General features: G+C 33.6%; 1 protein-coding gene across 1 annotated transcript; it reads left to right on the top strand.

The window, feature by feature from the left end:
* The first annotated feature begins 522 nt into the window (after nucleotides 1-522).
* On the top strand, nucleotides 523-15,316 carry LOC148282865 (uncharacterized). The gene is made up of 6 exons (XM_088224370.1): nucleotides 523-614; nucleotides 4,639-4,791; nucleotides 5,187-5,317; nucleotides 6,256-6,511; nucleotides 9,272-9,622; nucleotides 11,330-15,316. The coding sequence occupies exons 4-6, from the start codon at nucleotides 6,481-6,483 to the stop codon at nucleotides 11,455-11,457; spliced, it is 510 nt and encodes a 169-aa protein (XP_088080496.1). The 5' UTR covers nucleotides 523-614; nucleotides 4,639-4,791; nucleotides 5,187-5,317; nucleotides 6,256-6,480; the 3' UTR covers nucleotides 11,458-15,316.
* The last annotated feature ends 1,297 nt before the right edge of the window (nucleotides 15,317-16,613 follow it).

Raw genomic sequence — 16,613 nt, 5'->3', positions numbered from 1 at the left:
GGACATTTGACCGACATTACCTTTAAAACATTAAACATTATTTAACACGACATAAAAATATCCGTTTTATGTAAAATAAAATTGGTTTTGTTTTTCAAGTTCAAAGTTCATTAATTCAATTACTCTAATTAAATGAACCTTTACTTATCTACTATGTTGTGTTAATCAATGTTTCCGCGTGTACAATAAGATTTTAGAAAATTAACAAATTGCTTTTTTTTAAATTTAATTATTTTACATTTGTGTTATGGTTATATTTTTCGCTATCTGGCAATATTACGCGGTGACTCCAAGCATGCGCGCGGCGATAGTGGGGCAAAGCGGGAAGATTTTTGGACACAGTCCGATGTATTCAAATATTATGAAAATGTTCAATGTATATAAAAATTCTATGAAACCAAAGTAAGTAAGTACTTTATAGCTTAAATATAGAGTTATTTTTTTCAGTGTGGCAACAATATTTTATTCATCCCCGTCTTTTATCTATTTATTTGGACGTTTTTCGGTGCTTTGACTGTTGTAATCTATGCGTGGATCGTAAATCGTGAATTCAAAAATACGTTTGGAAGTTTGAAACGCGACGTTCGTAAAAAAACCGTTTTATAATGAGAAAAGTGAGTTTTATTTTCGTTTTCGTTGTCTTAATTATTTTCTAACCTCACAATTTATTTTAACTACCTTGATGTCCTTGATAGATGATGTACAGATGTTTAAAAAATATAACTAAATAATATCTGAAAATTTAAAAAATTACCAATAATTGTTTATTATTTTTTAAATAATATGTTAACGGCTAAAAAGCGTAGTTGTTTGGACATAATGCTGGTTAATAACTTAAACCCTCCGTCGGGCGCACCTGATCTGACAGGCACAGGTCGGAAGTCAGAATCTTTTATTACCTCCTCCTCGTCAGAGCAGCCTCGGATCTCGTCCTTCCCCCAGTAACTTTCTGTCTTTAGGAGGTGCATTGAATATTGAATCCCCTTATCAGTTTCTGTCCTGACAACATGGAGGCTACAAAAAAAATAGCTCATGTGGTCCATGTTCTATTAGGCTCATTGTGCCCGATTTCGTCATGTTTTTTAAGGTGCGCATTTTTTTATATTTAATCACTATTATTTATTTAGCTTATTTTATGATACAATATTTTTTTTTCGATATTTTACAAAAATTAAAGGAAAAACTCAAGGTGGCCACTTAGGCACATTGCACCTGAGAGTGTCATAATTTAAGTTTTTTTTTTTGCCTCGGATTCTCTCTTGAAATGGACGGGAAAGTATATGGTTTCTCAAATACGAGTCACATCGATGAAATAAGGCAGTTGCTTAGTGAAGAAGTTGTAGAAGATCCAGTACAAACTGAAGACTTAGTAAATAGAGCGATATTGACCATGAAGATGAAGTTGAACAATGTGTTCTCAAATCAGGGATTGAGTAATTTGATGAGGACACACATGAAAAAACAAAGAAAAACTGCGGAAAGATGTAACGAGCAAGTGGACCATCAAGCCACCCAAAAAAAGCCTAGTCCCAGTTCTAGAAGTTTTTGACCAATATGTGGAAAATTGCTAGAATAGCTATAATCCTTAAGAGAATCTTGCTATTGATGAAATGCTTCCAGGAATTATTTTATTTTTTATTTTATTTTATTAACATAAACGGCAAATCTGCCTTTTACAAACATTTATAATATTAACATATTTGGCTTAATATTTTTTTCCTTTTTTTTCAAAAACATGAATTTTAAAAACAAGATTTATAAAAATAAAAAAAAATCAAATAAAAAATTATACAAGATTTATATTTTAAAAAATAACCCAAAAATTATACAGCATATTCAGCAGAAAGTTTAAATAATAAAACATTCTACAGTAAAACAACAAGAAAATCATAAGTACTGTTTCACACAGCTAGGCAAAGTGAACAAAAAACTGTATATGAAATGCATGAATAAATAAATATAATTACCATTCACCATCTTTGAAAAAGTTCAAAAATAAATATATCAGATACGTGGGAATAACTATTGCCGAGTTCAAGAAGTCTATTTAATACTGCATTACAAGTATACACTGTCCGTGAATTGTTGCTACGAAACAGTGTAGTGTGTCCGTGAATTCAAGGCAGATGTGCGCTTCAGCAATACATACGTCAAAGGGAGAAAAGCAAACACCAGTATTTTTGGCTTCCGTGACGATAAAGGTTTGGTTTCCTATATCCCGCACAAAAGAGATAAAGTTATCTATGTATCAACTCTGCACGATGACAACGACATTGATCCTCAATCTGGAAAGCAAATGAAACCGGAGATTATCATTTTTTACAATTTGACCAAGAGTGCTGTCGATACAACAGATCAGATGTGCGCTACTTACAGTGTGAGCCGAAACATCAAGCAGTGGCCAATTGTGATATTTGCAATGTTGAATGTTGGTGGAATCAATTCACAAGTGATTTTATCTTAGAAATAAACGTGAAACAAAAACATTGTGAGCTGAAGCACCAAGCGGTGGCCAATGGTGATATTCTTGGCAATGTTGAATGTTAGTGAAATCAATTTAAAATAGATTTTACCTTAGAAATAAACTAGAAACAAAACATAAAAGAGTATTAGTTTTTAGTTTTTTCTTCAATATAGGTATAATTTATACACTTATTGAAAGTCAATACATAAATAAATAAACAAAATAACACAAAGAGATAGTCAGCTTTCAATAAATAACTACACATTCCAAAAATAATCAAATAAACTAACACAAATAAAATAATACTATTAGTTCCATATACTGCTATCTTCCATGTACTCATTAAGTCCATAATAGGCCCTTTTTTGAAGTACGCTTTTTATGAAAATTTTTAATTTATTGTCCGTCATAATTAGGACATTGTCAGGTATTCTATTGTAGAAGCGTACGCAGTGCCCCACAAACGATGTGCTTATTTCCGTAACAGCTATCACAGGAACTGGTGACTGAACTCCTGCACTGAATAGATTAAACTCCTTATGCAGAATCGAGATAATATACCCCACGGCCTTCAAGTTTGGATAAAAATATTCCTCTCTTGGGATAATCAAGAAAAATCACCATCCTCTCACCATTTAAAAGACGTAGATATGTTACGTGCACTTTGGCGACGGGTGTGAAAAGGCTGTCTCAATATGAATGTCGAATTTGTCACAAAGCCATCTGCATGAGCCATCAAATTAATATTGGTCTGTCAGCCTTGCTTTTCGTTGTATTAATGCATCAGTTCTGATTGAATATGATTTTCGTAACATTAAAGTACCTTATAATGTAACATATTATATATATCAACTTACCTAACTTTAATGATTGGAGATGTTTATGTCTACGTTTGTTTCATTATTTGATTACTTTTGTTCTATTACAATATTACTTATTATTATTGAGTCAATAAACTTTTTTTTTTCATCAAATTTAATTTATTATCTCAGTACACATTCCTATATAGGTCACTCATTACTTTTGCAAAATTGAAATTAATATGTATAGTTAAGAACGGTTATATTCAAAACAGTGGCTGCCAGGCGGCACATTGTGCTCAAACTCGGGTGGCCCAGAGGTGCGCCTGATGGAGGGTTAAATAGTCGTAGGCAAGTTAGCACTATGCCAATAACTGTAGTGCCTCAGATGGGTAAGTTGGAGGCATCTAAACACTATTTAAGTATTAACTTTTGTCTGTTAATTTGGGTTTATGAGGGACACCATTTTATGGGGTGATTACTATGACTAGGTAACTTCAAAATCAGCCTTTTTGAGTTGACCACCAAAAACATAATTTTGGATCCTCCTCCATAAATGCTACAAATAGACAAGTCGTGCCTTCAAATCATCATAATATTATTTAAATACATCATGACTTGTCTATTTGCAGCATTTATGGAGGAAGACGTAATTATGTGTTTTAGTGATTAACTCGAAAATCCTGATTTTAAAGTTACATTTGAATTACTTTGAAATTGTCTTGTAATGCTGACTATTTCAGAAAATAATGTTCAAATGTAGACTAATAAACGTATTACTTTATATATTTGGTACACATATTATTTTGCAATACATTACTTTATATTTGTTTTTTATTATATATTTCACTACATTATTTATTTTTAAGTAACGTTATGTATTCTTAGCACATATATATATATATATATACTTTATATTTGCATAATAATGATTGTTAAATTCTTACATTTGACTAGCTATGCAGTTTTAGTTTATTTTTTGTTATTGTTATTTATTTTTTTATTTTTTTCCATTATAAACAAAGAATAACAATAAAATAATGTGACCTCACTGGGGTTACCCGTGCCAACGACACTCGACAATATACTTGTATTAGTATAGAACTAACTACTTGTAATGTAAAACATAAAAAAATCTCTGTCTTCGAACAGGCTGAGCACGTTATATGGGGACTATCCAAACCAGAGGACGCTCCATATTCATTTTCTAAGTGACTAGTTTTATATGTATAGATTTTCTAATATTAAATATGTATACTTACTTATACAATAAATTTAGAAAATAAAATAAATAAATGTCGCCCAAGTGTTGAGATGGATTACCGAAAAAACCCTTTTGATAAAACTGATTTTGCTTATGTATTTATTTTTTAGTTTTTCCTTTCTTCAGTATCATCCGTTTTCCTAACACAGAATGTGCTGGCTCTAACAGTCTCAATGGAACCTGCTTTACGAGAAGGGAGTGCACAGATCTTAGTGGATCCAATTCAGGATCATGTGCCAACAGGCGAGGAGTGTGCTGTGTCGGTAAGATATTGCAACATATGTATTCACATAAAACTTTTGTTCACTGTATATACAGCACAATTGGTTTGATTATACAAAAAGCATGTTACTTTTTACTTAACTAGAAATAAAAATTAAAGCTTCAAATAATACAACACGTGCCACAGCATTTTATTATTATTATTAAGATGTAAGGAAAGGGATAAATGAAAAAGATACATAAAATATTAGAAAAATAATTATATAAAGACAAAGAAGAATAAAATATAAATAATATTATGAAAAAACATGTATAAAAAGAATTGCAATTTATAATAAAACGAATTGACCTAGCAATCATTTATGTTCAATGTAACTTTATTTGCTTGTCCTTTTATGTATTTACTCCTTTATTATTGAAAAATGTATTGTTTTAGTTCAAAGGACTTGTGGTGGTTCAACCAACGTGAATAATACTTATTTCACCAATTCTGGGTACCCTGGATCATTTTCTGGAGGATCTCGTTGTACGATATCAGTGACCAGATGCAACTCTGACATTTGTCAGGTATTTTAATAATTTTTATTTGTCAGTATTTTTATTAGTATTTTTTAGTCAGTGGTCTAATTGTCCGCAAGTTGGCCTACCTTGCAAGAGATCTCGGGTTCAATTCCCAACATGGTTGACTTAAAACATTTATTCAAAAAAGTTTCTCACCATAATATTTCATAGTCCACGGACTGGCTCCTGGAGCTTGTGATTGATTATCTTTCCTTCAAAGTAACAAAAATGATCAAGATATGCTACGGTTAGTGTACCAATGCAGTGCCACATGCACCATTGGGTGCGGAAAAGAAATTGTGATGTTGAATTGAAAAATAATTTAGTTTCTTTTTAAATTAAATAGTTCGGGTGAATATAACCTTATATCAATAAAGCTTTCGACTCTTTAACTTCAATATCAACTGATGGAATAAATGAAAAATTGACAATGTTAAAATATAGGCAGAATATTTTAATATCTGTAAATTTTTATAAACTCCCTATAGGGGTACATACAGCATTTTTCTAAACATTTTTTTGTAAAAACAAACTCAAAATATTATTATGATTTTTGTTATTTTTTTATGCTCATTGTTGACCCCGTAACATTTTAATAGGAATACAATATTGAAAGATAAATACTACAGGGACCTAATTTTTACTCTCAGCAAATGACTTGTTTGGTTTGTTTCCAGATTTAAAATTATGTATTTAAATCTGCATTCACAAACACCAATATACATGTTACATCATTATACTATATTAAATTTTATATAATTTAATTTAAATCTTAAAACTAGCTGGTTCATAACACAACTGTTCCATTATTGAGGATTTTCATATTTTTTATCAAACTATAAATTACAAAAACCTGTCATCATTAATATCATACATAATTTAGTGAATTAAAACACGTATATTTGTGAATAAATCAAATAAAAGCTCTACTTTTTATTCCAAAGCTCCGGCTAGAATTTCTGGAGCTACAACTGTCTCAGCCAAATGGTGATGGTAACTGTATCACCGATGCCCTGATAATTACCGGAGGAGGCTCCCAAGTGCCGAGAATATGCGGAGATAATTCAGGGCAGCATGTCTACGTGGACTTCAACGGAGATGAATCCATCACCATTTCTATAGAAGCCAGCGCTGCAATCTCATTCAACCGCAGATGGAATATAAAGATAATGCAGATTGCATGCAACTGTCCCACTCTAGGTACAGCATTTTATTTTTCATATTATCACTTATAATATAACACCGCATGTCTCAATTCAAACAGGTTTTCAAGAAGAACTAAAAACCATATAATTTAATAGTAAAAAAAAAAAGGACAAATTTTATTTTTGTACCATTAATCTTGAGAAGCTCTAATATTCCTGTGGCTTTTAGGTAGACGTACAACTCAATTATATATTTAATAGCCTTTTATGTGTGCATAACAAAATTTTCAAATGTGTTTACCTAACATAATCATAGCTTGTATATTTATTTGCTTCACCACGGCCACTAACACATTAATATAGGCTATTAAACATTATTTTTTTTAATTAAAAAAAATATATATTTGGACCCCTGTATTTAAGTAGCCCTACGTGTCATGTACAAGGCTAAGGTACTCAGAAAAAATCGTTTTTGTTTGTCTTGGAAATGGAATGTTCAATCACTAATTTTGGTTTATTACCTTTATGAGTCCAATCACCATTGTTGCAAAGTCCAAGAACAATGGTGCGTGATAACTACTTTTAATGACAGTGTGGATCTGTCATTAAAAGTAGTTATCACTATCTATCTGTTAAGGATATTTCATCTTTCCTGCATTCTGCTTCAAGATTATGGTGTTGTAAACTGAAAAATGGGCACTGAAATAACAGATGTTCGATACTCTGTGAAGAAATATCATCGGATGGACAATAGTCATCATTCCTTAATTTAAACCTATACAGGTAACTTCTCATAGCTCCGTGTCTGGTAAAAATTAGGGTTGTTTCGAAAGTACTTTGGTGATGATGACGGAAGTTTGCTGCATCAGTCGGCGTTGGGAAAAACATTTTAGGACATTTTTTTTTAGGATTTTACCTGTAGAAGAAGCGCGGTAATGATCCTCCCAACACTGCTGCGTATTTTGTTTTATACAGCTATTGAACATTCAAATGGACTGTACATGGCACTAAAATTGGGAAAATAAGTTAAGTATGTGGTTTCACTTTATTAGGTCTATCGAAGGTTGTACAAGATCTCGACTAAGATCGGCCTTCATCCATCTGTTCTCCTAATTAAATATATTTTTTATCAAACATAATAACATAAACAAACAAATCGCGGCTTATTATGTCCGGCTGAATAATCCTGTTGAATAATGCAATATTCCGCATTATTTACACTTGTTTCGCGCTTGATGCCATACATAAGATCACTGTTGTGCACCACTCGCTTGCTCAAATATTTCAATTTTAAAGCACGAGAACTGCAAGTCAACCGATTTTGCTTCGGCAACCTAATACCCCGTAGTGTTCTCAATAATCTTTATTTTAAAATATATTTCAATGAGAAAACAGATGAGTGTAAATTTGTAATACCAACTCACCTGTTTATACCTGACAATCCGGCATAGAGAGCAGTTAAATATAGATAACCTAACTTTTCCTTCTTCCTTGTGCTTTGTACTCTCGCATTGGTACTGAATTCTTTGAAAAAATAAATAAGTGTATAAATTCAAAAAATAATAATTACATAAATTTTAATTCAGAGTAGCCTTGACCTACTACTACTACTACTACCATCACGCCATTTCTCCGTAAGGGTAGGCAGGGGGGGTTCATATGAATCAACCTATGATGAGAGAGTTATGAAAGATTTCAAGTTTGCTTGACGTGAATGGACCAATGGGCAGCACTGATCGAAAATAAGCGGAAGACAACCTCTGACGTCACACGCTGGGTTATTTCAGAAATACAAAACTTTATAAATCGTAGCGCTGATAATACGATATATAAAAATTGAAAAAAATATTTTTTTGCCTTAGTTTAATAGTCTATTAACCAATAAATAAAAAACCACTAAACTTCCTCGTTGGCTACAACAGCAATTAATTCTCTCTTGCAGTTTAGATCGTCATATCTTTGCGAATTTGGTTTTTCAGCGCTCGTGGAAATGAAATAAATAAAAAATGAGAGCGGTTATAATTGGTAGATGAGGAGTTAGGTATGGTATTTTTATTTGGTGTGCTGCGGAATAAATCCCATTCACCAGTGTGTCGGGAGGTAAAAAACTTAGACAGGCACTGATCTAAATCATGCGATGGAGCGGAGCATCTTATTGTCATTTTGGTTTTAAACTTAAAACCACAAAGCCAGCGATTTGCCAGTTTGTCTTAATAAATCAATATTGGAAATTTGCTGTTTTTAGTGGAAACTTTGCAAAATGTCGTATTATACATTTATTGATTTTTTAATATGAACAATAATACTGATTTGTACCTTTGAATTTATTTTAAAACCGAACAAGAAATAATAGCAGATATAACAGTGATATAAAACAGTGAATTTGTTGATTTGAGTAACATATTTTTTCAGATGTTTTTGAAAGTTATAGCCAGAGAATCACAAGATCAAATAAAATGTAAATGAAAAAAATTCGACATTTGTTGTTTAATAAAACAAGATAATAGATGTTTAACACTGACGTGTCATTTTGTAACACTACTACTGACGTAAGAATGACATTTGTCTGTTTTTTTTTTTTACCTCAAATATAATTTATTCATCAAATATAATTATAGTTTTTACTGTTTTCAGTATACTTAAATATTTTAAATATAAGACAGAAAGATAAATAAAACAATCATATTCAGGGAAAAATATTTATTGGTAAATTTAATTTGATGTTATGAAATAAACACGCATGGAAAACAATTTCAGGGACGTACCACATTCGTACGTCAGTGGTTAAGGGTTAAATTCATTGTCTTGTTTACAGCTCCTAGTGGTTGCCTGATGTATTACTCTCAACGCTCAGGGGTGGTTAGGAGTTTCAATTACGGTACAATGCAGAACCAAGCCTTGTCAGCTATCAACCAACCGGGGACCAGGGAGATATCCAACTTGAACTACGGAGTTTGCATTAGAATGGCAACAGACTTCTGCAGTATTGTCTGGGCTCCGTCTGCTGGCCAATACTCCTTCACAGTTACTGGAGACGTGCCGGGAACAGATTTGCCAGCTGCCGGAGTCACTGGAGCTGCTTGTGTAACAGACTTTGTAATTATACCCAATGGCAATACACCCGGCGTAGACCGATATTGTGGTCTTGGGATGTCTCCAGTTACAAGTGAGTAAAAAATTGTTTTATCATTATTTTTTTTCAATATCAAAAATGACTATTTTTAATTCCATGTAAAAAACATTTTTTATTTTGCGGTATGAGATTTTACACTTATTTTTTTATATATCTATATAAACCGTTAAAATTTTTGTTTCGAGGCTACTATAACATCATGAGAATTTGTACTAACTTGGAATAATAGTTACGTGAGTGATTCAAGTTAATGAAAGTCTTAATAAAGAGGTTAAGTAACCTTGAAACCGGTCAACATACCTTATGTTCAAATATGACCTGGAATTTATAAAAAAAAAAACCGCTTCAGCTCAATTATTCTTGAATATTTATTTTATCTCCTAATCACCATTGTAGGCAACATGTAACAACAATAAATATTTTTTTGGCATTGTATAAAAAAAACATTTACATATCACAAAATAAAATCAAACTTGGTTATAACAAGCTATTTCTCAGACATACTGAACAAAAATATTGCCAACGGTTGAGTAAAAACTCTTCAATCGTTTAAACACATAATTTTTTTTAATAAGAACTTGATTTTTTAGCGACTTTGCCGTAGTTTTCTTGGTTTTGGCTTAGTTGGCAAGTGCCACACTGAAGATTTTCGACTTGTTTCCATGGCATATTCATACACCCAGGTCTCATCCGTAATAATGCGCTGAACGGCAGCATCGTCCATAGAAAGGTCTCTTCAGCGACAGGTTTGCATTGATCTTTTTGAAGAAAATTTAGCAAAATTCGCAGAATACACCAAAGATTGACTTGTTTACACAGCTGCTGCAAATAAACTACAAGACTGATCGTACCTTTGTCCTACCGACCTTAAGGGGAAAAAAATACAAATATCTTGAGCGCGGTTCTTTTTCATTAAAAATTCCCGGTCATATTTGAACTGAAAATTAAAGTGGTTTAAACAAATTCATAATCAAACAATTGATGTATATTTATATATATTACAAAAGAGATTAAAAACATTTTTGAGAAAGGAATACGGAAGTATAGTCATTAGACTTTAAGAAATAATCACACAATGGTGAACGTGATGTAAGTAAACGAATCACCTTAACCTGCCAATGTCAGGTCATATGCCCTGTAATTGTCTAGATTTCCTCCTCAAAGGATTGTTGTAATGTCTTTCAACATTCATATTTTAATCAGGTTGTGGTTACGGTATATCGTAACAGGCTTCGGGTTAGTTGAATTGAATTATGATATTTAACGATTTATTATAATAACGTTTACAATGCCGTGTGACAATTCCAAGAATTCTTATGCCACGTGATGTAATGTCTAAATTTTGTTTATAATGTTCCAATTTGAAATATTATATTTTGGTAAATCTTCCATCTTGATCTTCGGTAGGTACTATAAGGATGGGTTAATAGAAGGATGGGAAACAAAAGTAACTGGCCAGGAAAAATATTGATAAATGCCGTTTTATACTAAACAGTATGTACTCGAGTCGAGAATTGCAAGCGCTAACCGAAACTGTCCGTTACACGTTTGTTCTCAAACTAAAAATCAAACCAAAAATTTGGAAAAAAAAAAAATCTATGCAATAGAGCTAAAAGGCTTCTCTTTAAGCGGTAGCAAATTATTGCCCTAAGATAATATATTACATAGTATTAGATCACGCCATACTTAATGCAAATAAATTGAAGATCAATAAAACTAAATGAGGGTTCTTTTTTCCAGCCTTTTCCAAGCCATTCGTCCTCTACGTTGTTACTAATGCTAATGAGGGATTAGTGACTGATCAGAGCCCTGACATTGCCAACAGAGGATTTAGTTTATCATACTCACAGCAGGAATGCACACCATAAACCTTTCTGCAAATAGAGGAAGTATTTATAGTATTACCAAGAGTGAGACTGCAAAGAAATAGATTATGTCTTTTTATATAAAAATATGTACTCAAACATTTAACATAACTTGTAGTTTTATCCATGTATTTTACAGTTGAAGTAATTTCATCACCATCATCCTTGTATAGCACTTGTACATCAAATGCAGCAGATCTCGAACATCTGTTACATGAAGGCAAGCTTAACAGTCTTACGCTGCACACTCTAGTCTAGGGACAAATATTTAATGTCCATATTATCATCATTCCCTTTCCGCACATAATGGTGATTAGGGCACTGCATTAGTACACCAATCGCAGCGTATCTTGATCATTTTTGTTACATGAAGTTAAGATGATTACAGACTTACGCTTCAGGTAACAGTCCAGGGACACACCCACCCGTTTTAAATAAATATTTCATATCAATCATGTCTGGAATCGAACCCGAGACCTCTTGCATGGTTGGCTATCTTATAGAATAAAATAATTCAATGTAAATATGAGGGCGTGACTTATAATGAGGAAGTAATAAAGAAATTACACCTAAAACAGTTATCTAACATACATGAAATGCTACGATGAACGAAAAAAGAAATTCACAAGGCCACTCATTGATGCCAAGCGCAGCCGATGAATGTGCCATTGCATTACATAATGTTGTCGGGTTTCTAACTACAATATGGTAGTTACATTTTACTAGTACAAAATGCCTGAGTGTATGAAGTATGAAAGAAAACTTTGTTAAGTAATGAAAATAAGTTATCTATATAATAAAATCTTGTGGTAAAACCATTTTCAATTGCTATAGGCAAGGGCGGATCCAGGTTTTTTTTCTGGGAGGGGCGGGGCACAAGGGGCAGAGGGGCAAAAATAATCAACAATAACCGCCCTTGAACCTGTAGCAATTGCACAGAAATCTTTAATCCGAGTCATTTAAAAAAAAACATTTCGTTATCCAAGTGACTTGCTCTTCAAAGAATTCAGAGTACTGAATATTATTCAACAGTATATATTGAGAACGGTAGTGGTTACACACATAAAGAGAGACATTTACCCAAGCGTCAACCACAACCATAATACAAGATACTCTAATAGGGATCTGATACTAAGTGAAGGGGTCAACACTGTTCTGGCATCGAGACAACACTATAACGTAGGCAAAAAGGTCCATAACCTTTGCCTGAATCGTGGAAAGACGGGAGTGTTGTCAAGTTACGGAAGGTGTTGACCTCGCTCTTTCATGACATTGGTCGTAGGGAGTCAGAAAAGTTGATGCATGCCACGGATTGGAGAACCTTACTGGATGTCAAAATTAAAATATAAAAAATAAGGAATAATTAAAAAAATATATATTTATAGACGACAACCATGAAGTTTCGCATAAATAAATTGTCTATGTTTTTATGAATGTATGTATGTGTATGTGTATGCGCATGGGTGTATGTACGTGTGTGTGTATGTACATGTGTATATATGTGTATATTTATATACATGTGTGTATATATGTGTATGTCTGTATGTATATGAATCAAAATGTGTATCCGAATAAGTTTATGTTTTGTTTGTCTGTGCTCTATATTAATTTGTTAACCATTATAATATATTAAAATGTAATTGCCTAGCTTGGAACGGGGTATGTACCCTTGTTAGCTGGGCAAAGTGAACATGGAATTGTATTTTGATAAGAGTGTGAATAAATAAAAAATAAAATAAAAAAAACTACTGTTAAAAATAAACTTGTAGTATTTATAGAAAAGTTTGTTTAAGTATGAAAACAATAGAAAAATTACATGTTTAACAAAGTCAGTTTTCTTTTATGTTTCCTGCTAAAGATATCCAGCACTTCATTAGCGTTTATTTTTGTCGCAATGTCTTGATGGATATGCATTAAAGCCAGTCCATTCAAGCGCTCTTCTGCCATCCTGCTGCGAAGATACGACTTTAATCGGCGTAAGGTGGAGAAAGATCGCTCGGCAGTGTTAGTAGTAACAGGAAACGTGCACAGCAATTGACAAAGAGTTCTAATATTCGGCAGCACCGTTGTTCTTTTGGAGGCATCTGCTGGCGACTTTGGGATATTTTCTCTCTGTTGCCAAATTTTTAGCTCTCCTTTCAAAGCTAAAAAACAAGGAAGGTCTTCCTTATATAGTTCAGCGCCTTGCAAAACATCCTCTATATCTTCATCGCTGAAGTTATGTGACAACAACTTTTGAAAATGTCCGATTCTTTGCATGGGAGTGCTAGGGAACCTGGATGACATTTCATTTAATAAATAATCTAGAAAAGGAATATATACTGAAAGTCGGTAATATTCTTTCACTGACTGAGTGAATGTTCAGCCGATTTGTTTGACGGCCGGTGATTCTGCGGACCGTGATTTCTGTACCAATTTCGTTTGCGATGGCCTCAGTCTGATTGAAAAGTTTTTTAAATGCGTTTGTGCTATTTTCACGTTGCTTCTGCAGACTTGCTGTGGTCGTATTGATAAGCTGAAATGCAGAAAGTATATCGATTTCAATGGCTTGTAATGATCGGGATAAGGGCAGCGTGATTCCTAAAATATCAGAAAGAATTACCAAGCTTATGAGAAATTTCGACGACATCATAGATTGGAGCAACGAAAATGGAGATGTAGCACTCCTGTTTCTTTGCATTTTTTGCAAAATTTCTAGTAGACATGACAAGACATCCAAAAATGTCAAAACCGCTTCATGTCTTTCTACCCATCTGGTCTCACGCATTTAAAAAAAATATACTTTGTTTTTCCTTAGGCAGATGAGCTGCATTTCTTCTCTGAGGAGATGTATTCGTTGAGCTGACTCACGAAACAAGTTGCTACACTTGAGATAACTCCTACAGCATTTCTTATGCTGGGTACGTTGCAGGCTGTACTGAGAGCTAAGTTGAGTCGGTGGCTTGCACAGTGGGTAAAAAAGGCTAAAGGCTGGATGCTGGATATCCTTGCCTGAACACCTTTTGTTTTAGCGCTCATGTTGGCTCCTCTATCGTATGCTTGACCCCGGCACAATGTTAAGTCCAGGTTAAGGTTTTCCAACGCCTTCAAAATATGGAGAGCAATGTTTTCACCAGTAAGTTCAACAACTTCGACAAACATTAGGAAGTCTTTTTCAATTTTTTTCACTATTTTGTTTCTGATTAATTCCCCACAGCATTCAATTAAGTCATTTTGTGTCGACTTGCTGATATAGGAAGCGTTTTTAGCACACATATTTACGTGATCACGCAGTATCTCGTCTCCAGCATCGATTCGGAACTTCAACAACGCTCTAAAGTTGCCTTCTCCGTGATCGTAAGAACTTTGCGATTCTAAACTACTGTCATCCCTGTGACCTCTTAAGGGTATGTTTTGCGTTCTACACAATATAATTGTTTTTATAATGGGTATAAGTTTTTTACGATTCTCTTCAACAGTTTTCATTGCCTGGGATCTCATTTGGACAATAACATCCATTGATTTTCCCTCCATCACATTTAAAAAAAATTGAGATGCTACCACGTTCGCTCGGTGATAATTAGTGTTCTCGTGGTGTGTGATCGTTTCAATGGCCTTTTTATATCTAATCAGTGGTTCTGATACCAATTTTCCCAGCTTCACATCATTTATACCCGCTTCACGTCGGCCAAAAAGAATGCACATTTTGCACAATCCGCCACCAGAAATTTTACTGTATGCTAGCCATTCATGTCCCTTAAACCAGCTCATTTGAAAAGACCGGTTTTTTTTCCCCTCACGCACAAGTGGAAACTTAAAGTCTGCTGTAGGTTGCCAAGTATATTTCAACCACTGGTACCTTTCTTCGTCTGTAAGAACTAAGCCGTCCTGCTGTTTGATTAGTAGTGTACCTGAAAACAAAAATTATTAACCGTTTAGATACATAGCTAGAAGTCACTTGTCACTTCCTGCAGAACACATCACAGAATTACGTAAACAACTTTGTACGATTTGACACATAACCTTAAAAGTGTTTTTCATTCAAACAGTTGACGTATTCTGTAGAGTTACACAAAATGTTGAATTACATAAAGATTGCGATACCCACTCCCACCTATATCTCGTTCCTGCAACATGTAACTAGTGGAGGCTGATACTGCTGATGGATTTGTTGGCATTGATGTAGTTGCCGCTTGCCGCAAGCGTGGATGTACATGAGACACCATCAAATTTAATCCCTTTCCCTGTATCGGCTCTATCTGCTGCATCGTCAATTTTTTGTTTTTTTTTTTTTTAAAACGCACTTATGCTCTTTTGTCTTTTTTTTGTCTCTATCACTTGTTACTCACTAAAACTACACTGAACTATGAAAGAAAAGAAGTTTATTTTAGTTAACGTATTATAACAAGCGCATGAAAACCAACTCAGCTAACCTGTCACCTGACTGCGCTCGTCAGTGTTGCCAGGTCCCAAAAACCGTTTTCCGTATTTTAGATTGCGAATATCTGTATAAAATACATAAAGTAAATTTTTAATTTATTCCATACGAAATCCGTATATAATTAACGTAAAAAAATAAGAATTCCCAAGTTGGTTAAGTTTGAGAGCGCTACGGATACCAGATTATGAGATTTTTGTACTTTTTAAACCAAATTCCGGCAATACTATCGAATTTGAGATTTTTAAAATAGATTTCACATAAATTTGAAATTATTTACTAGGAAAATATTTTTTGTTAAATTTAATTTACCTACTTATGAATTTCATTTAAATAAATGTCTGCAAACCTTAATTTTTTTAAAATTCCATGTTTTAAAATCGAATTTTTGTTTTTGTTATCCCGCGCCCCGCCTGCGCCTGCGCCCCGAGCCCCGACCTGCGGTTTCCTACCGCGCGACTATTCCAACCAAAAACAGACAAGAGTTTCACTCATGTTTTTTTCTGTATTTTATTATTTTATTTTAACAACTCTGATAATTTGATTTGCCTATAAGTATGTACTGTGATGGAAACTCCACAACCGTCTGGGGGGGCACATGCCCCTGTGCCCCCCCCCACCCCCTAAATCCGCCCTTGGCTATAGGTGTATCCATTCGGTTTACACCACTTTCAGCCTTTCTTTATAACTAGGAGGGAAGATAGAAGGAAACTGCATACATTTTGGTATTCTAGGAAGTAAT

The sequence above is a fragment of the Micrasema longulum genome, unplaced genomic scaffold (genome assembly GCF_059751315.1).
Source record: "Micrasema longulum isolate JH-2025_06_02 unplaced genomic scaffold, ASM5975131v1 h1tg000281l, whole genome shotgun sequence".
NCBI lineage: Eukaryota > Metazoa > Arthropoda > Insecta > Trichoptera > Brachycentridae > Micrasema > Micrasema longulum.
The sequence above is the reverse complement of the archived record's forward strand: the minus strand, read 5'-3'. Positions and strand labels throughout refer to the sequence as shown.

Bases quoted from the DNA above. Each gene is read 5' to 3' on its own strand.
- LOC148282865 (XM_088224370.1), top strand. From the start codon at position 6,481: ATGCAGATTGCATGCAACTGTCCCACTCTAG. The intron at 6,512-9,271 runs GTACAGCATTTT...TCTTGTTTACAG, and splicing joins ATGCAACTGTCCCACTCTAG to CTCCTAGTGGTTGCCTGATG. The intron at 9,623-11,329 runs GTGAGTAAAAAA...TCTTTTTTCCAG, and splicing joins TGGGATGTCTCCAGTTACAA to CCTTTTCCAAGCCATTCGTC.